Source organism: Salmo salar, chromosome 23, assembly GCF_965601325.2.
Source record: "Salmo salar chromosome 23, fSalSal1, whole genome shotgun sequence".
In the NCBI taxonomy this organism is placed as follows: domain Eukaryota; kingdom Metazoa; phylum Chordata; class Actinopteri; order Salmoniformes; family Salmonidae; genus Salmo; species Salmo salar.
In genome coordinates this window covers 27397499-27418310 of record NC_138313.1, presented here as the reverse complement: position 1 = coordinate 27418310, position 20812 = coordinate 27397499, and the positions used below count along the sequence as shown (strand labels likewise).

The window sequence follows — 20812 nt, the reverse complement described above, 5'->3', positions numbered from 1 at the left end:
GTGTGTCCCCATCTTGTAACATAGTGTGTCCCCATCTTGTAACATAGTGTGTCCCCATCTTGTAGTATAGTGTGTCCCTATCTTGTAATATATTGTGTCCCCATCTTGTAGTATAGTGTGTCCCCATCTTGTAGTATAGTGTGTCCCTATCTTGTAATATATTGTGTCCCCATCTTGTAGTATAGTGTGTCCCTATCGTGTAATATATTGTGTCCCCATCTTGTAGTATAGTGTGTCCCTATCTTGTAATATATTGTTTCCCCATCTTGTAGTATAGTGTGTCCCTATCTTGTAATATATTGTCTCCCCATCTTGTAGTATAGTGTGTCCCCATCTTGTAACATAGTGTGTGTCCCTCTTGTAACATAGTGTGTCCCCATCTTGTAACATAGTGTGTCCCCATCTTGTAGTATAGTGTGTCCCCATCTTGTAACATAGTGTGTCCCCCTCTTGTAACATAGTGTGTCCCCATCTTGTAACATAGTGTGTCCCCATCTTGTAACATAGTGTGTCCCCATCTTGTAGTCTAGTGTGTCCCTATCTTGTAATATATTGTGGCCCCATCTTGTAGTATAGTGTGTCCCCATCTTGTAGTATAGTGTGTCCCTATCTTGTAATATATTGTGTCCCCATCTTGTAGTATAGTGTGTCCCTATCTTGCAATATATTGTGTCCCCATCTTGTATTATAGTGTGTCCCTATCTTGTAATATATTGTGTCCCCATCTTGTAACATAGTGTGTCCCCATCTTGTAACATAGTGTGTCCCACTCTTGTAACATAGTGTGTCCCCATCTTGTAACATAGTGTGTCCCCATCTTGTAACATAGTGTGTCCCCATCTTGTAGTATAGTGTGTCTCTATCTTGTAATATATTGTGTCCCCATCTTGTAGTATAGTGTGTCCCCATCTTGTAGTATAGTGTGTCCCTATCTTGTAATATATTGTGTCCCCATCTTGTAGTATAGTGTGTCTCTATCTTGTAATATATTGTGTCCCCATCTTGTAGTATAGTGTGTCCCTATCTTGTAATATATTGTTTCCCCATCTTGTAGTATAATGTGTCCCTATCTTGTAATATATTGTGTCCCCATCTTGTAGTATAGTGTGTCCCCATCTTGTAACATAGTGTGTCCCCATCTTGTAGTATAGTGTGTCCCCATCTTGGAACATAGTGTGTCCCCAGCTTGTAACATAGTGTGTCCCCATCTTGTAACATAGTGTATCCCCATCTTGTAACATAGTGTGTCCCCATCTTGTAGTATAGTGTGTCCCCATCTTGTAACATAGTGTGTCCCCATCTTGTAACATAGTGTGTCCCCATCTTGTAGTATAGTGTGTCCCCATCTTGTAACATAGTGTGTCCCCCTCTTGTAACATAGTGTGTCACCATCTTGTAACATAGTGTGTCCCCATCTTGTAACATAGTGTGTCCCCATCTTGTAGTATAGTGTGTCCCTATCTTGTAATATATTGTGTCCCCATCTTGTAGTATAGTGTGTCCCCATCTTGTAGTATAGTGTGTCCCTATCTTGTAATATATTGTGTCCCCATCTTGTAGTATAGTGTGTCCCTATCGTGTAATATATTGTGTCCCCATCTTGTAGTATAGTGTGTCCCTATCTTGTAATACATTGTTTCCCCATCTTGTAGTATAGTGTGTCCCTATCTTGTAATATATTGTGTCCCCATCTTGTAGTATAGTGTGTCCCCATCTTGTAACATAGTGTGTCCCCCTCTTGTAACATAGTGTGTCCCCATCTTGTAACATAGTGTGTCCCCATCTTGTAGTATAGTGTGTCCCCATCTTGTAACATAGTGTGTCCCCCTCTTGTAACATAGTGTGTCCCCATCTTGTAACATAGTGTGTCCCCATCTTGTAACATAGTGTGTCCCCATCTTGTAGTATAGTGTGTCCCTATCTTGTAATATATTGTGGCCCCATCTTGTAGTATAGTGTGTCCCCATCTTGTAGTATAGTGTGTCCCTATCTTGTAATATATTGTGTCCCCATCTTGTAGTATAGTGTGTCCCTATCTTGCAATATATTGTGTCCCCATCTTGTAGTATAGTGTGTCCCTATCTTGTAATATATTGTGTCCCCATCTTGTAACATAGTGTGTCCCCATCTTGTAACATAGTGTGTCCCACTCTTGTAACATAGTGTGTCCCCATCTTGTAACATAGTGTGTCCCCATCTTGTAACATAGTGTGTCCCCATCTTGTAGTATAGTGTGTCTCTATCTTGTAATATATTGTGTCCCCATCTTGTAGTATAGTGTGTCCCCATCTTGTAGTATAGTGTGTCCCTATCTTGTAATATATTGTGTCCCCATCTTGTAGTATAGTGTGTCCCTATCTTGTAATATATTGTGTCCCCATCTTGTAGTATAGTGTGTCCCTATCTTGTAATATATTGTTTCCCCATCTTGTAGTATAATGTGTCCCTATCTTGTAATATATTGTGTCCCCATCTTGTAGTATAGTGTGTCCCCATCTTGTAACATAGTGTGCCCCCATCTTGTAACATAGTGTGTCTCCATCTTGTAACATAGTGTGTCCCCATCTTGTAACATAGTGTGTCCTGATCTTGTAGTATAGTGTGTCCCCATCTTGTAGTATAGTGTGTCCCCATCTGGTAGTATAGTGTGTCCCCATCTTGTAACATACCGTGTCCCCATCTTGCAACATAGTGTGTCCCCATCTTGTAACATAGTGTGTCCCCATCTTGTAACATAGTGTGTCCTGATCTTGCAACATAGTGTGTCCTGATCTTGCAACATAGTGTGCCCCTTCATCCTGTAACATAGTGTGTCCCCATCTTGTAACATAGTGTGTCCCCATCTTGTAACATAGTGTGTCCCCATCTTGTAACATAGTGTGTCCCCATCTTGTAACATAGTGTGTCCCCATCTTGTAACATACCGTGTCCCCATCTTGTAACATAGTGTGTCCCCATCTTGTAACATAGTGTGTCCCCATCTTGTAACATAGTGTTTCCCCATCTTGTAACATAGTGTGTCCCCATCTTGTAACATAGTGTGTCCCCATCTTGTAACATAGTGTGTCCCCATCTTGTAACATAGTGTGTCCCCATCTTGTAACATAGTGTGTCCCCATCTTGTAACATAGTGTGTCCCCATCTTGTAGTATAGTGTGTCCCCATCTTGTAACATACCGTGTCCCCATCTTGTAACATAGTGTGTCCCCATCTGGTAGTATAGTGTGCCCCCATCTTGTAGTATTGTGTGTCCCCATCTTGTAACATAGTGTGTCCCAATCTTGTAGTATTGTGTGTCACCATCTCGTAGTATTGTGTGTCCCCATCCTGTAACATAGTGTGTCCTGATCTTGTAACATAGTGTGTCCTGATCTTGTAACATAGTGTGTCCCCATCTTGAAGTATATTGTCCCCATCTTGTAACATGGTGTGTCCCCATCTTGTAGTATAGTGTGCCCCCATCTTGTAACATAGTGTGTCCCCATTTTGTAACATAGTGTGTCCCCCTCTTGTAGTATAGTGTGTCTCCATCTTGTAGTATAGTGTGCCCCCATCTTGTAACATAGTGTGTCCCCATCTTGTAACATAGTGTGTCCCCCTCTTGTAGTATAGTGCGTCTCCATCTTGTAGTATAGTGTGCCCCCATCTTGTAACATAGTGTGTCCCCATCTTGTAACATAGTGTGTCCCCATCTTGTAGTATATTGTCCCCATCTTGTAACATGGTGTGTCCCCATCTTGTAGTATATTGTCCCCATCTTGTAACATAGTGTGCCCCCATCTTGTAACATAGTGTGCCCCCATCTTGTAACATAGTGTGTCCCCATCTTGTAACATAGTGTCCCCATCTTGTAACATAGTGTGTCCCCATCTTGTAACATAGTGTGTCCCCATCTTATAACATAGTGTGTCCACATCTTATAACATAGTGTGCCTCCATCTTGTAACATAGTGTGTCCCCATCTGGTGGTATAGTGTGTCCCCATCTTGTAGTATAGTGTGTCCCCATCTTGTAACATAGTGTGTCCCCATCTTGTAACATAGTGTGTCCCCATCTTGTAGTATAGTGTGTCCCCATCTTGTAACATAGTGTGTCCCCCTCTTGTAACATAGTGTGTCCCCATCTTGTAACATAGTGTGTCCCCATCTTGTAACATAGTGTGTCCCCATCTTGTAGTATAGTGTGTCCCTATCTTGTAATATATTGTGGCCCCATCTTGTAGTATAGTGTGTCCCCATCTTGTAGTATAGTGTGTCCCTATCTTGTAATATATTGTGTCCCCATCTTGTAGTATAGTGTGTCCCTATCTTGCAATATATTGTGTCCCCATCTTGTAGTATAGTGTGTCCCTATCTTGTAATATATTGTGTCCCCATCTTGTAACATAGTGTGTCCCCATCTTGTAACATAGTGTGTCCCACTCTTGTAACATAGTGTGTCCCCATCTTGTAACATAGTGTGTCCCCATCTTGTAACATAGTGTGTCCCCATCTTGTAGTATAGTGTGTCTCTATCTTGTAATATATTGTGTCCCCATCTTGTAGTATAGTGTGTCCCCATCTTGTAGTATAGTGTGTCCCTATCTTGTAATATATTGTGTCCCCATCTTGTAGTATAGTGTGTCCCTATCTTGTAATATATTGTGTCCCCATCTTGTAGTATAGTGTGTCCCTATCTTGTAATATATTGTTTCCCCATCTTGTAGTATAATGTGTCCCTATCTTGTAATATATTGTGTCCCCATCTTGTAGTATAGTGTGTCCCCATCTTGTAACATAGTGTGCCCCCATCTTGTAACATAGTGTGTCTCCATCTTGTAACATAGTGTGTCCCCATCTTGTAACATAGTGTGTCCTGATCTTGTAGTATAGTGTGTCCCCATCTTGTAGTATAGTGTGTCCCCATCTGGTAGTATAGTGTGTCCCCATCTTGTAACATACCGTGTCCCCATCTTGCAACATAGTGTGTCCCCATCTTGTAACATAGTGTGTCCCCATCTTGTAACATAGTGTGTCCTGATCTTGCAACATAGTGTGTCCTGATCTTGCAACATAGTGTGCCCCTTCATCCTGTAACATAGTGTGTCCCCATCTTGTAACATAGTGTGTCCCCATCTTGTAACATAGTGTGTCCCCATCTTGTAACATAGTGTGTCCCCATCTTGTAACATAGTGTGTCCCCATCTTGTAACATACCGTGTCCCCATCTTGTAACATAGTGTGTCCCCATCTTGTAACATAGTGTGTCCCCATCTTGTAACATAGTGTTTCCCCATCTTGTAACATAGTGTGTCCCCATCTTGTAACATAGTGTGTCCCCATCTTGTAACATAGTGTGTCCCCATCTTGTAACATAGTGTGTCCCCATCTTGTAACATAGTGTGTCCCCATCTTGTAACATAGTGTGTCCCCATCTTGTAGTATAGTGTGTCCCCATCTTGTAACATACCGTGTCCCCATCTTGTAACATAGTGTGTCCCCATCTGGTAGTATAGTGTGCCCCCATCTTGTAGTATTGTGTGTCCCCATCTTGTAACATAGTGTGTCCCAATCTTGTAGTATTGTGTGTCACCATCTCGTAGTATTGTGTGTCCCCATCCTGTAACATAGTGTGTCCTGATCTTGTAACATAGTGTGTCCTGATCTTGTAACATAGTGTGTCCCCATCTTGAAGTATATTGTCCCCATCTTGTAACATGGTGTGTCCCCATCTTGTAGTATAGTGTGCCCCCATCTTGTAACATAGTGTGTCCCCATTTTGTAACATAGTGTGTCCCCCTCTTGTAGTATAGTGTGTCTCCATCTTGTAGTATAGTGTGCCCCCATCTTGTAACATAGTGTGTCCCCATCTTGTAACATAGTGTGTCCCCCTCTTGTAGTATAGTGCGTCTCCATCTTGTAGTATAGTGTGCCCCCATCTTGTAACATAGTGTGTCCCCATCTTGTAACATAGTGTGTCCCCATCTTGTAGTATATTGTCCCCATCTTGTAACATGGTGTGTCCCCATCTTGTAGTATATTGTCCCCATCTTGTAACATAGTGTGCCCCCATCTTGTAACATAGTGTGCCCCCATCTTGTAACATAGTGTGTCCCCATCTTGTAACATAGTGTCCCCATCTTGTAACATAGTGTGTCCCCATCTTGTAACATAGTGTGTCCCCATCTTATAACATAGTGTGTCCACATCTTATAACATAGTGTGCCTCCATCTTGTAACATAGTGTGTCCCCATCTGGTGGTATAGTGTGTCCCCATCTTGTAGTATAGTGTGTCCCCATCTTGTAACATAGTGTGTCCCCCTCTTGTAACATAGTGTGTCCCCATCTTGTAGTATAGTGTGTCCCCATCTTGTAACATAGTGTGTCCCCCTCTTGTAACATAGTGTGTCCCCATCTTGTAACCCCATCTTGTAACATAGTGTGTCCCCATCTTGTAACATAGTGTGTCCCCATCTTGTAGTATAGTGTGTTCCAATCTTGTAATATATTGTGTCCCCATCTTGTAGTATAGTGTGTCCCTATCTTGTAATATATTGTGTCCCCATCTTGTAGTATAGTGTGTCCCTATCTTGTAATATATTGTGTCCCCATCTTGTAGTATAGTGTGTCCCCATCTTGTAACATAGTGTGTCCCCCTCTTGTAATATAGTGTGTCCCCATCTTGTAACATAGTGTGTCCCCATCTTGTAGTATAGTGTGTCCCCATCTTGTAACATTGTGTGTCCCCCTCTTGTAACATAGTGTGTCCCCATCTTGTAACATAGTGTGTCCTCATCTTGTAACATAGTGTGTCCCCATCTTGTAGTATAGTGTGTCCCTATCTTGTAATATATTTTGTCCCCATCTTGTAGTATAGTGTGTCCCCATCTTGTAGAATAGTGTGTCCCTATCTTGTAATATATTGTGTCCCCATCTTGTAGTATAGTGTGTCCCTATCTTGTAATATATTGTGTCCCCATCTTGTAGTATAGTGTGTCCCTATCTTGTAATATATTGTGTCCCCATCTTGTAACATAGTGTGTCCCCATCTTGTAACATAGTGTTTCCCCATCTTGTAACATAGTGTGTCCCCATCTTGTAACATAGTGTGTCCACATCTTGTAACATAGTGTGTCCCCATCTTGTAACATAGTGTGTCCCCATCTTGTAACATAGTGTGTCCCCATCTTGTAACATAGTGTGTCCCCATCTTGTAGTATAGTGTGTCCCCATCTTGTAACATACCGTGTCCCCATCTTGTAACATAGTGTGTCCCCATCTTGTAACATAGTGTGTCCCCATCTTGTAACATAGTGTGTCCCCATCTTGTAGTATAGTGTGTCCCCATCTTGTAACATACCGTGTCCCCATCTTGTAACATAGTGTGTCCCCATCTGGTAGTATAGTGTGCCCCCATCTTGTAGTATTGTGTGTCCCCATCTTGTAACATAGTGTGTCCCAATCTTGTAGTATTGTGTGTCACCATCTCGTAGTATTGTGTGTCCCCATCCTGTAACATAGTGTGTCCTGATCTTGTAACATAGTGTGTCCTGATCTTGTAACATAGTGTGTCCCCATCTTGAAGTATGTTGTCCCCATCTTGTAACATGGTGTGTCCCCATCTTGTAGTATAGTGTGCCCCCATCTTGTAACATAGTGTGTCCCCATTTTGCAACATAGTGTGTGTCCCTCTTGTAGTATAGTGTGTCTCCATCTTGTAGTATAGTGTGCCCCCATCTTGTAACATAGTGTGTCCCCATCTTGTAACATAGTGTGTCCCCCTCTTGTAGTATAGTGTGTCTCCATCTTGTAGTATAGTGTGCCCCCATCTTGTAACATAGTGTGTCCCCATCTTGTAACATAGTGTGTCCCCATCTTGTAGTATATTGTCCCCATCTTGTAACATGGTGTGTCCCCATCTTGTAGTATATTGTCCCCATCTTGTAACATAGTGTGCCCCCATCTTGTAACATAGTGTGCCCCCATCTTGTAACATAGTGTGCCCCCATCTTGTAACATAGTGTGCCCCCATCTTGTAACATAGTGTCCCCATCTTGTAACATAGTGTGTCCCCATCTTGTAACATAGTGTGTCCCCATCTTATAACATAGTGTGTCCCCATCTTATAACATAGTGTGCCTCCATCTTGTAACATAGTGTGTCCCCATCTGGTGGTATAGTGTGTCCCCATCTTGTAGTATAGTGTGTCCCCATCTTGTAACATAGTGTGTCCCTATCTTGTAATATATTGTGTCCCCATCTTGTAGTATAGTGTGTCCCCATCTTGTAACATAGTGTGTCCCCATCTTGTAGTCTAGTGTGTCCCCATCTTGTAACATAGTGTGTCCCCATCTTGTAACATAGTGTGTCCCCATCTTGTAACATAGTGTGTCCCCATCTTGTAACATAGTGTGTCCCCATCTTGTAGTATAGTGTGTCCCCATCTTGTAACATAGTGTGTCCCCCTCTTGTAACATAGTGTGTCCCCATCTTGTAACATAGTGTGTCCCCATCTTGTAACATAGTGTGTCCCCATCTTGTAGTATAGTGTGTCCCTATCTTGTAAAATATTGTGTCCCCATCTTGTAGTATAGTGTGTCCCCATCTTGTAGTATAGTGTGTCCCTATCTTGTAATATATTGTGTCCCCATCTTGTAGTATATTGTGTCCCTATCGTGTAATATATTGTGTCCCCATCTTGTAGTATAGTGTGTCCCTATCTTGTAATATATTGTGTCCCCATCTTGTAGTATAGTGTGTCCCTATCTTGTAATATATTGTGTCCCCATCTTGTAGTATAGTGTGTCCCCATCTTGTAACATAGTGTGTCCCCCTCTTGTAACATAGTGTGTCCCCATCTTGTAACATAGTGTGTCCCCATCTTGTAGTATAGTGTGTCCCCATCTTGTAACATAGTGTGTCCCCCTCTGGTAACCAGGTGTGTCCCCATCTTGTAACATAGTGTGTCCCCATCTTGTAACATAGTGTGTCCCAATCTTGTAACATATTGTGTGTCCCCCTCTTGTAACATAGTGTGTCCCCATCTTGTAACATAGTGTGTCCCCATCTTGTAACATAGTGTGTCCCCATCTTGTAACATAGTGTGTCCCCATCTTGTAGTATAGTGTGTCCCTATCTTGTAATATATTGTGTCCCCATCTTGTAGTATAGTGTGTCCCCATCTTGTAGTATAGTGTGTCCCTATCTTGTAATATATTGTGTCCCCATCTTGTAGTATAGTGTGTCCTAATCTTGTAATATATTGTGTCCCCATCTTGTAGTATAGTGTGTCCCTATCTTGTAATATATTGTTTCCCCATCTTGTAGTATAATGTGTCCCTATCTTGTAATATATTGTGTCCCCATCTTGTAGTATAGTGTGTCCCCATCTTGTAACATAGTGTGCCCCCATCTTGTAACATAGTGTGTCCCCATCTTGTAACATAGTGTCCCCATCTTGTAACATAGTGTGTCCCCATCTTGTAACATAGTGTCCCCATCTTATAACATAGTGTGTCCCCATCTTATAACATAGTGTGCCTCCATCTTGTAACATAGTGTGTCCCCATCTGGTGGTATAGTGTGTCCCCATCTTGTAGTATAGTGTGTCCCCATCTTGTAACATAGTGTGTCCCCATCTTGTAACATAGTGTGTCCCTATCTTGTAATATATTGTGTCCCCATCTTGTAGTATAGTGTGTCCCCATCTTGTAACATAGTGTGTCCCCATCTTGTAGTATAGTGTGTCCCCATCTTGTAACATAGTGTGTCCCCATCTTGTAACATAGTGTGTCCCCATCTTGTAACATAGTGTGTCCCCATCTTGTAACATAGTGTGTCCCCATCTTGTAACATAGTGTGTCCCCATCTTGTAACATAGTGTGTCCCCATCTTGTAACATAGTGTGTCCCCATCTTGTAGTATAGTGTTTCCCCATCTTGTAACATACCGTGTCCCCATCTTGTAACATAGTGTGTCCCCATCTTGTAACATAGTGTGTCCCCATCTTGTAACATAGTGTGTCCCCATCTTGTAACATAGTGTGTCCCCATCTTGTAGTATAGTGTGTCCCCATCTTGTAACATACCGTGTCCCCATCTTGTAACATAGTGTGTCCCCATCTGGTAGTATAGTGTGCCCCCATCTTGTAGTATTGTGTGTCCCCATCTTGTAACATAGTGTGTCCCAATCTTGTAGTATTGTGTGTCACCATCTCGTAGTATTGTGTGTCCCCATCCTGTAACATAGTGTGTCCTGATCTTGTAACATAGTGTGTCCTGATCTTGTAACATAGTGTGTCCCCATCTTGAAGTATATTGTCCCCATCTTGTAACATGGTGTGTCCCCATCTTGTAGTATAGTGTGCCCCCATCTTGTAACATAGTGTGTCCCCATTTTGTAACATAGTGTGTCCCCCTCTTGTAGTATAGTGTGTCTCCATCTTGTAGTATAGTGTGCCCCCATCTTGTAACATAGTGTGTCCCCATCTTGTAACATAGTGTGTCCCCCTCTTGTAGTATAGTGTGTCTCCATCTTGTAGTATAGTGTGCCCCCATCTTGTAACATAGTGTGTCCCCATCTTGTAACATAGTGTGTCCCCATCTTGTAGTATATTGTCCCCATCTTGTAACATGGTGTGTCCCCATCTTGTAGTATATTGTCCCCATCTTGTAACATAGTGTGCCCCCATCTTGTAACATAGTGTGCCCCCATCTTGTAACATAGTGTGCCCCCATCTTGTAACATAGTGTGTCCCCATCATGTAACATAGTGTCCCCATCTTGTAACATAGTGTGTCCCCATCTTGTAACATAGTGTGTCCCCATCTTATAACATAGTGTGTCCCCATCTTATAACATAGTGTGCCTCCATCTTGTAACATAGTGTGTCCCCATCTGGTGGTATAGTGTGTCCCCATCTTGTAGTATAGTGTGTCCCCATCTTGTAACATAGTGTGTCCCCCTCTTGTAACATAGTGTGTCCCCATCTTGTAGTATAGTGTGTCCCCATCTTGTAACATAGTGTGTCCCCCTCTTGTAACATAGTGTGTCCCCATCTTGTAACCCCATCTTGTAACATAGTGTGTCCCCATCTTGTAACATAGTGTGTCCCCATCTTGTAGTATAGTGTGTCCCTATCTTGTAATATATTGTGTCCCCATCTTCTAGTATAGTGTGTCCCCATCTTGTAGTATAGTGTGTCCCTATCTTGTAATATATTGTGTCCCCATCTTGTAGTATAGTGTGTCCCTATCTTGTAATATATTGTGTCCCCATCTTGTAGTATAGTGTGTCCCCATCTTGTAACATAGTGTGTCCCCCTCTTGTAATATAGTGTGTCCCCATCTTGTAACATAGTGTGTCCCCATCTTGTAGTATAGTGTGTCCCCATCTTGTAACATTGTGTGTCCCCCTCTTGTAACATAGTGTGTCCCCATCTTGTAACATAGTGTGTCCTCATCTTGTAACATAGTGTGTCCCCATCTTGTAGTATAGTGTGTCCCTATCTTGTAATATATTTTGTCCCCATCTTGTAGTATAGTGTGTCCCCATCTTGTAGAATAGTGTGTCCCTATCTTGTAATATATTGTGTCCCCATCTTGTAGTATAGTGTGTCCCTATCTTGTAATATATTGTGTCCCCATCTTGTAGTATAGTGTGTCCCTATCTTGTAATATATTGTGTCCCCATCTTGTAACATAGTGTGTCCCCATCTTGTAACATAGTGTTTCCCCATCTTGTAACATAGTGTGTCCCCATCTTGTAACATAGTGTGTCCCCATCTTGTAACATAGTGTGTCCCCATCTTGTAACATAGTGTGTCCCCATCTTGTAACATAGTGTGTCCCCATCTTGTAACATAGTGTATCCCCATCTTGTAGTATAGTGTGTCCCCATCTTGTAACATACCGTGTCCCCATCTTGTAACATAGTGTGTCCCCATCTTGTAACATAGTGTGTCCCCATCTTGTAACATAGTGTGTCCCCATCTTGTAGTATAGTGTGTCCCCATCTTGTAACATACCGTGTCCCCATCTTGTAACATAGTGTGTCCCCATCTGGTAGTATAGTGTGCCCCCATCTTGTAGTATTGTGTGTCCCCATCTTGTAACATACTGTGTCCCAATCTTGTAGTATTGTGTGTCACCATCTCGTAGTATTGTGTGTCCCCATCTTGTAACATAGTGTGTCCTGATCTTGTAACATAGTGTGTCCTGATCTTGTAACATAGTGTGTCCCCATCTTGAAGTATGTTGTCCCCATCTTGTAACATGGTGTGCCCCCATCTTGTAACATAGTGTGTCCCCATTTTGCAACATAGTGTGTCCCCCTCTTGTAGTATAGTGTGTCTCCATCTTGTAGTATAGTGTGCCCCCATCTTGTAACATAGTGTGTCCCCATCTTGTAACATAGTGTGTCCCCCTCTTGTAGTATAGTGTGTCTCCATCTTGTAGTATAGTGTGCCCCCATTTTGTAACATAGTGTGTCCCCATCTTGTAACATAGTGTGTCCCCATCTTGTAGTATATTGTCCCCATCTTGTAACATGGTGTGTCCCCATCTTGTAGTATATTGTCCCCATCTTGTAACATAGTGTGCCCCCATCTTGTAACATAGTGTGCCCCCATCTTGTAACATAGTGTGCCCCCATCTTGTAACATAGTGTGTCCCATCTTGTAACATAGTGTCCCCATCTTGTAACATAGTGTGTCCCCATCTTGTAACATAGTGTGTCCCCATCTTATAACATAGTGTGCCTCCATCTTGTAACATAGTGTGTCCCCATCTGGTGGTATAGTTTGTCCCCATCTTGTAGTATAGTGTGTCCCCATCTTGTAACATAGTGTGTCCCTATCTTGTAATATATTGTGTCCCCATCTTGTAGTATAGTGTGTCCCCATCTTGTAACATAGTGTGTCCCCATCTTGTAGTCTAGTGTGTCCCCATCTTGTAACATAGTGTGTCCCCATCTTGTAACATAGTGTGTCCCCATCTTGTAACATAGTGTGTCCCCATCTTGTAACATAGTGTGTCCCCATCTTGTAGTATAGTGTGTCCCCATCTTGTACCATAGTGTGTCCCCCTCTTGTAACATAGTGTGTCCCCATCTTATAACATAGTGTGTCCCCATCTTATAACATAGTGTGCCTCCATCTTGTAACATAGTGTGTCCCCATCTGGTGGTATAGTTTGTCCCCATCTTGTAGTATAGTGTGTCCCCATCTTGTAATATAGTGTGTCCCTATCTTGTAATATATTGTGTCCCCATCTTGTAGTATAGTGTGTCCCCATCTTGTAACATAGTGTGTCCCCATCTTGTAGTCTAGTGTGTCCCCATCTTGTAACATAGTGTGTCCCCATCTTGTAACATAGTGTGTCCCCATCTTGTAACATAGTGTGTCCCCATCTTGTAACATAGTGTGTCCCCATCTTGTAGTATAGTGTGTCCCCATCTTGTAACATAGTGTGTCCCCCTCTTGTAACATAGTGTGTCCCCATCTTGTAGTATAGTGTGTCCCCATCTTGTAACATAGTGTGTCCCCCTCTTGTAACATAGTGTGTCCCCATCTTGTAACATAGTGTGTCCCCATCTTGTAACATAGTGTGTCCCCATCTTGTAGTATAGTGTGTCCCTATCTTGTAATATATTGTTTCCCCATCTTGTAGTATAGTGTGTCCCCATCTTGTAGTATAGTGTGTCCCTATCTTGTAATATATTGTGTCCCCATCTTGTAGTATATTGTGTCCCTATCGTGTAATATATTGTGTCCCCATCTTGTAGTATAGTGTGTCCCTATCTTGTAATATATTGTGTCCCCATCTTGTAGTATAGTGTGTCCCCATCTTGTAACATAGTGTGTCCCCCTCTTGTAACATAGTGTGTCCCCATCTTGTAACATAGTTTGTCCCCATCTTGTAGTATAGTGTGTCCCCATCTTGTAACATAGTGTGTCCCCCTCTTGTAACATAGTGTGTCCCCATCTTGTAACATAGTGTGTCCCCATCTTGTAGTATAGTGTGTCCCTATCTTGTAATATATTGTGTCCCCATCTTGTAGTATAGTGTGTCCCCATCTTGTAGTATAGTGTGTCCCTATCTTGTAATATATTGTGTCCCCATCTTGTAGTATAGTGTGTCCCCATCTTGTAGTATAGTGTGTCCCTATCTTGTAATATATTGTGTCCCCATCTTGTAGTATATTGTGTCCCTATCGTGTAATATATTGTGTCCCCATCTTGTAGTATAGTGTGTCCCTATCTTGTAATATATTGTGTCCCCATCTTGTAGTATAGTGTGTCCCCATCTTGTAACATAGTGTGTCCCCCTCTTGTAACATAGTGTGTCCCCATCTTGTAACATAGTGTGTCCCCATCTTGTAACATAGTGTGTCCCCATCTTGTAACATAGTGTGTCCCCATCTTGTAGTATAGTGTGTCCCCATCTTGTAACATAGTGTGTCCCCCTCTTGTAACATAGTGTGTCCCCATCTTGTAGTATAGTGTGTCCCCATCTTGTAACATAGTGTGTCCCCCTCTTGTAACATAGTGTGTCCCCATCTTGTAACATAGTGTGTCCCCATCTTGTAACATAGTGTGTCCCCATCTTGTAGTATAGTGTGTCCCTATCTTGTAATATATTGTGTCCCCATCTTGTAGTATAGTGTGTCCCCATCTTGTAGTATAGTGTGTCCCTATCTTGTAATATATTGTGTCCCCATCTTGTAGTATATTGTGTCCCTATCGTGTAATATATTGTGTCCCCATCTTGTAGTATAGTGTGTCCCTATCTTGTAATATATTGTGTCCCCATCTTGTAGTATAGTGTGTCCCCATCTTGTAACATAGTGTGTCCCCCTCTTGTAACATAGTGTGTCCCCATCTTGTAACATAGTTTGTCCCCATCTTGTAGTATAGTGTGTCCCCATCTTGTAACATAGTGTGTCCCCCTCTTGTAACATAGTGTGTCCCCATCTTGTAACATAGTGTGTCCCCATCTTGTAGTATAGTGTGTCCCTATCTTGTAATATATTGTGTCCCCATCTTGTAGTATAGTGTGTCCCCATCTTGTAGTATAGTGTGTCCCTATCTTGTAATATATTGTGTCCCCATCTTGTAGTATAGTGTGTCCCTATCTTGTAATATATTGTGTCCCCATCTTGTAACATAGTGTGTCCCAATCTTGTAACATATTGTGTCCCCATCTTGTAACATAGTGTGTCCCCATCTTGTATCATAGTGTGTCCCCATCTTGTAGTATAGTGTGTCCCTATCTTGTAATATATTGTGTCCCCATCTTGTAGTATAGTGTGTCCCCATCTTGTAGTATAGTGTGTCCCTATCTTGTAATATATTGTGTCCCCATCTTGTAGTATAGTGTGTCCTAATCTTGTAATATATTGTGTCCCCATCTTGTAGTATAGTGTGTCCCTATCTTGTAATATATTGTTTCCCCATCTTGTAGTATAATGTGTCCCTATCTTGTAATATATTGTGTCCCCATCTTGTAGTATAGTGTGTCCCCATCTTGTAACATAGTGTGCCCCCATCTTGTAACATAGTGTGTCCCCATCTTGTAACATAGTGTCCCCATCTTGTAACATAGTGTGTCCCTATCTTGTAACATAGTGTGTCCCCATCTTATAACATAGTGTGTCCCCCATCTTATAACATAGTGTGCCTCCATCTTGTAACATAGTGTGTCCCCATCTGGTGGTATAGTGTGTCCCCATCTTGTAGTATAGTGTGTCCCCATCTTGTAACATAGTGTGTCCCCATCTTGTAACATAGTGTGTCCCCATCTTGTAGTATAGTGTGTCCCCATCTTGTAACATAGTGTGTCCCCCTCTTGTAACATAGTGTGTCCCCATCTTGTAGTATAGTGTGTCCCCATCTTGTGACATAGTGTGTGTCCCTCGTGTAACATAGTGTGTCCCCATCTTGTAACATAGTGTGTCCCCATCTTGTGACATAGTGTGTCCCCATCTTGTAATATAGTGTGTCCCTATCTTGTAATATATTGTGTCCCCATCTTGTAATATATTGTGTCCCCATCTTGTAGTATAGTGTGCCCCTATCTTGTAATATATTGTGTCCCCATCTTGTAGTATAGTGTGTCCCTATCTTGTAATATATTGTGTCCCCATCTTGTAGTATAGTGTGTCCCTATCTTGTAATATATTGTGTCCCCATCTTGTAGTATAGTGTGTCCCCATCTTGTAACATAGTGTGTCCCCCTCTTGTAACATAGTGTGTCCCCATCTTGTAACATAGTGTGTCCTGATCTTGTAACATAGTGTGTCCCCCTCTTGTAACATAGTGTGTCTCCATCTTGAAACATAGTGTGTCCCCATCTTGTAACATAGTGTGTCCCCATCTTGTAGTATGGTGTGTCTCCATCTTGAAGTATAGTGTGTCCCCATCTTGTAACATAGTGTGTCTCCATCTTGTAACATAGTGTGTCCCCATCTTGTAACATAGTGTGTCTCCATCTTGTAGTATAGTGTGTCCCCATCTTGTAGTATAGTGTGTCCCCATCTTGAAGTATAGTGTGTCCCCATCTTGTAGTATAGTGTGTTCCCATCTTGTAGTGTAGTGTGTCCCCTTCTTGTAGTATAGTGTGTCTCCATGCTATGCTACACCATGTGCATGTACATGCATTTCCACCAGACAGACCGGGAATCCTGTAAGCTCTGTGGGGCAGACCATCCATATAGGAAATCAATATTGTGAGCTTTGATTAAATAACATTACTTAATGACTCATCTCTTGTAACCCAAATGGCTTGTCCAGATGTATGTATGTAACCCATCCCCTTGCTAATACTTGGTAATTCTTCTAAAAACATAATGGTTACAAACAAATCAGTCTTGTGAAATTGAGGGAGCCTAAGTACTGCAGGAAATTTCTCTCATGGGAATGATATAATAATTTGGATGCCAGTAATGCTGTCTCTATAACGATGGTATAGGCTCATCCCTGCAGATACTAGGAAGCCTGCTGGTAGCCATGGTGATATGAACGTCATTATGAAGGTCTCTACGACTGTCTGGGGCTCCATAATACAGCTCCACTTACAGTAGCCTGTACCTAGATCAAACTAACTAAATCAACTATCATGTACCAGTAACCCAAACTAGAATTGAATCTAGTTCAAACCTGGGGCTCTTGTGCATTACAAGAGAAATTTCCCTGTCCTTCTGCAAAACCCTAATTCCAAGGCATAGCACTACGTAAGAAAATTGCCCATAGTGAAACTTTCTCAGCCTCAATCCCTCCCGTCCTTTAATGTTGGCTGTGCTGCAGAAGCAGCCCCTGGTGAGACTACACAGTGTTAGTAATGTTAGTTTGCAGTCTGTTCGAGTCCTGAGGGGTACACACAGAACTTACTCTGATGACATCAGGGAAGAAATGGCCCCTACTTCCTTTGCTTTCTGGAGAGCATGTTTCTGATTGAAAGCAGCCTCTTCATCCTCTTCATCCTAAATATAAGATTGCAATGAACATCATTTAAAAAATCACGGATGTTGTTGAGAGCACCTATCATCTTCAATTGTGAGAAGACGAGTACATTCTTGAAAGGAGGTTTTACCTTGGTAAGTTCCTGGGCATTGGCCAGATTGTCCACAGCGATGGCCAAGAAAACATTCAACAGCGTGTCTGGTCACAGTCATGTCAAGGACCTAAAATGATCAAATAATCTACAGAATCCACACATCAGACATCTCACATATGCAGTAGGGAAAGTGATTTTCTGGCTGAGAAAGGATACAGTTACCAAAGAGTGTGAGTACAATGAAGTATATGGAGGACCACATTCCTGACTTCACTCCTCCCTGGGAGCGGATCCCATTGTACATCACCTCATTCCAGTCTTCTCCTGTCAGGATCTAGATAAGGCCCACCCCAACATTCAGACAGGATATACATGTAGATCATCTGTAGGTTCATGACAATGTAAGATTTCCACATGCAAAGCTCTGATTCCTGTCAATCGTACGGATCGCTTCCTAAATCAAAACACAAAAATCAAAACAATTGAGTTGGGCCAGACCTGAAATACAGTCATGATGGCTGCAGGAAAAGTATCAAAGTTTGTAGGAGTGTAGTCTTCAAAGATGAACCTGCATTGAAAGAGGAAGACCGAGAGGACGTTGAGTTGAGCCAAGATTTTAAATGATTATTTCTTCCCAGACAGAGAAACCAATTATTGAATTGTCCTTTTCTGGGTAATAGAAGGGGAACTTCTTCCAAGGTCTGTTTTCTTTTCTGTATTCCAGTGGCCAGGCAATGTCCGTCTCTATGCACTGCATTCATTGAAGTGACAGTTTCCCAGAAACGGCCCTTTACCCGTGGGAACATAGTGGGGCACAACAACTAAGACTAGATGTGTGACAGAATCTGCTAGGCCAAGACTGAGTCCTGTCAGGGTGTTTCTAAATGTGCAACAGGGGATGAAAATGTACACTGTAATATTACATTTATCACAAGAAGCATGACGGCATGATGACACAAACCAAACAATCAATTGTACTACATTCACTTTGATTACATTGACTGCCAGTATCCATCATAGTTTGTGATTAGACTAGACCTGATAGACATGGAATGGTAGTTTGTCCTTGCCTCTACGGTACAGTACCTCAAATCACATTTTATAGGTCACATGCACATATTTAGCAGATGTTATTGCGGGTGTAGCAAAATGCTTGTACCTCCCACCAAAGAGCTGCATGCCCAGCAGAGCAAAGACCAGGATGAAGAGGAAGAGGAGGAAAATGAGGCTGATGATTGATTTCATAGAATTCATCAGGGATACCACCAGGTTCCTCAGCGACGCCCAGTACCTGTCAATCACAACCAACCAGAGGCGGGATTAGTTCTATTTGAATTCAGCCAAAATAAGAGACAATCAGTTCATTAAAAATGTATCAATTTTGTTATTGTGAGGGTTTCAATTGATTTGTCACCAGCCTTGCAATGGACATATCTGCATATCTTATCCCTATCAACATCACACCTATGAAACACCCAGGAACCTAAATCTAGAACACTGAAACCTAAGTGCCAGTGCTTGCTAGCAGGTTGACGTTTATTGTCATGAATCTTGCACTGGAGGCAGAACTGAGTGATTTCCGCCAGCTGCAATGTTAAAATTGGCTATTATCGTAAAGAATAATTAAAACAAAAATTACCCTTAATTTAATGTTAGGGTTAGGCATCCGGTCATGTGCCAGCAAGTGACCTTTTTGCAGAGCTGCCTCCAAGGCAAGATTCAAGACAATAAATGCCAACCTGCTGCTTGCTATGCGTTGCCTCATTGCATGCTGCAGGAATAATGTTATAAAGCAATAGGCAGGAGTAGTGAGGAGTCCTTGGACTAACTTGGTGATCTTGAATATCCTCAGCAGACGGAGCGCACGCAGCACACTGATGCCAAAGGACATGCCAGGCCTGAAAAATCCCCACATCACCTCAAAGATGCTTCCCACTATCACCTGTTAACAGACCCAGTAACAACATCACTGACAGCGGAAACACACCAACAGCAGCCTTCAACATACAGTAAACAGAGAGACAAAGATGAAGGATATCTGTTTGCGCATGAGTGCAGAGGTGACGGTTTTATATAGTTGGTCTACAGTGTCAGAAGTGACTTTTTTCATAACATGTTAGGATAATTTACCCTGTAGGTCAGAAGAATTAGGTTAAGGTTAGGAAAAGGGTTAGGGTTAGTTAAAATAAAAAATGATCCAGATGGGAATCAAACATGCAACTTTTGACGTCACTTTGAGATACGCTGTATCCCGTCTAGCCATGACCAGAGGTGACAGAAACAGAGACATTAACTGCACTTCATTAACTAAATTATGCCCATCAGTGTTCATTTAATTAAGAAGTCTTTAAGTCACCGTCCAATGTTTTAAGTAAATCATTTCCTCTCACTCCCTCATAATGGGTGCAATGTTACAATCTATGTCCCAGTCTTTCCCTCTGGCATGGTCTCTCCATGTTGGTTAGTGATGAAGGGGAAAAATAAAAACTCACCCAGCAGTCGAAGCGATTGAAGGCGGAGTGGAAGTAGAGTCTGGGTCCCAGGCTGTACATCTTTAAACACATTTCAGCGAGAAACAGACCCAGAAAGAGGAACTCTGCATAGTCTGAAATACGAACAACAACAACCCTCATGAACATCGTAAGAAACAAACATCTCAAAGATGAACGTCACCAGACATGATTTATTTTGGATGGAGATGATGGTACGTACCTGTGTGTGTGTGTGTGTGTGTGTGTGTGTGTGTGTGTGTGTGTGTGGTGTGTGTGTGTGTGTGTGTGTGTGTGTGTGTGTGTGTGTGACTTACAGAGGAACACAGACAGCCAGTGGGGTTGGTTGTGATGGACGATGGCAACACAGAATGTGTTGAGGGCCACCAGGCCCAGTACAGTCCAGTAGAAGATGTGTGTCTTCACCATGCGGCGGATAGAGATCCGCAGCAGACGCTCCTTACGCTTCAAATAAGCCTTGGGTCCTCTCTTAGCACTCCTGATGCTGACTCTGGTCATCGGGATGCCTAGAGGGGAGAGTCCAGTCAGGATCATAACTAAAATCACCCTAGTAGTAGAATGACAAAGGCACATTTTCTTCTAGATCTTTTCTCTTTGAAACTTTTCACCTGCACAACAGAAACACTTTGTCCAGGCCTTCTCATCTATTTAGCTTAGCCACTGACTGTAACACGTAATGACGCCTGGAAATGATGAGCTGCCATTTCCAGTTTATTCCCAATACGCCAATGGCAATCTCCTCCTCTGTAATGAGTCTAATATGGTGGGGGTG

The 20812-nt window shown here is 42.2% G+C and overlaps 1 protein-coding gene across 1 annotated transcript; it reads right to left on the bottom strand.

Moving 5' to 3' along the window:
* Positions 1 to 17245: 17245 nt before the first annotated feature.
* On the bottom strand, positions 17246 to 20539 carry LOC145863048 (voltage-dependent R-type calcium channel subunit alpha-1E-like). Its single transcript, XM_082968242.1, has 8 exons — positions 20337 to 20539; positions 20023 to 20135; positions 19360 to 19472; positions 18690 to 18821; positions 18029 to 18098; positions 17747 to 17864; positions 17567 to 17634; positions 17246 to 17456 (listed from the first exon to the last, which is right to left on the bottom strand). The coding sequence occupies exons 1-8, from the start codon at positions 20536 to 20538 to the stop codon at positions 17361 to 17363; spliced, it is 912 nt and encodes a 303-aa protein (XP_082824368.1). The 5' UTR covers position 20539; the 3' UTR covers positions 17246 to 17360.
* Between the last annotated feature and the right edge of the window lie 273 nt (positions 20540 to 20812).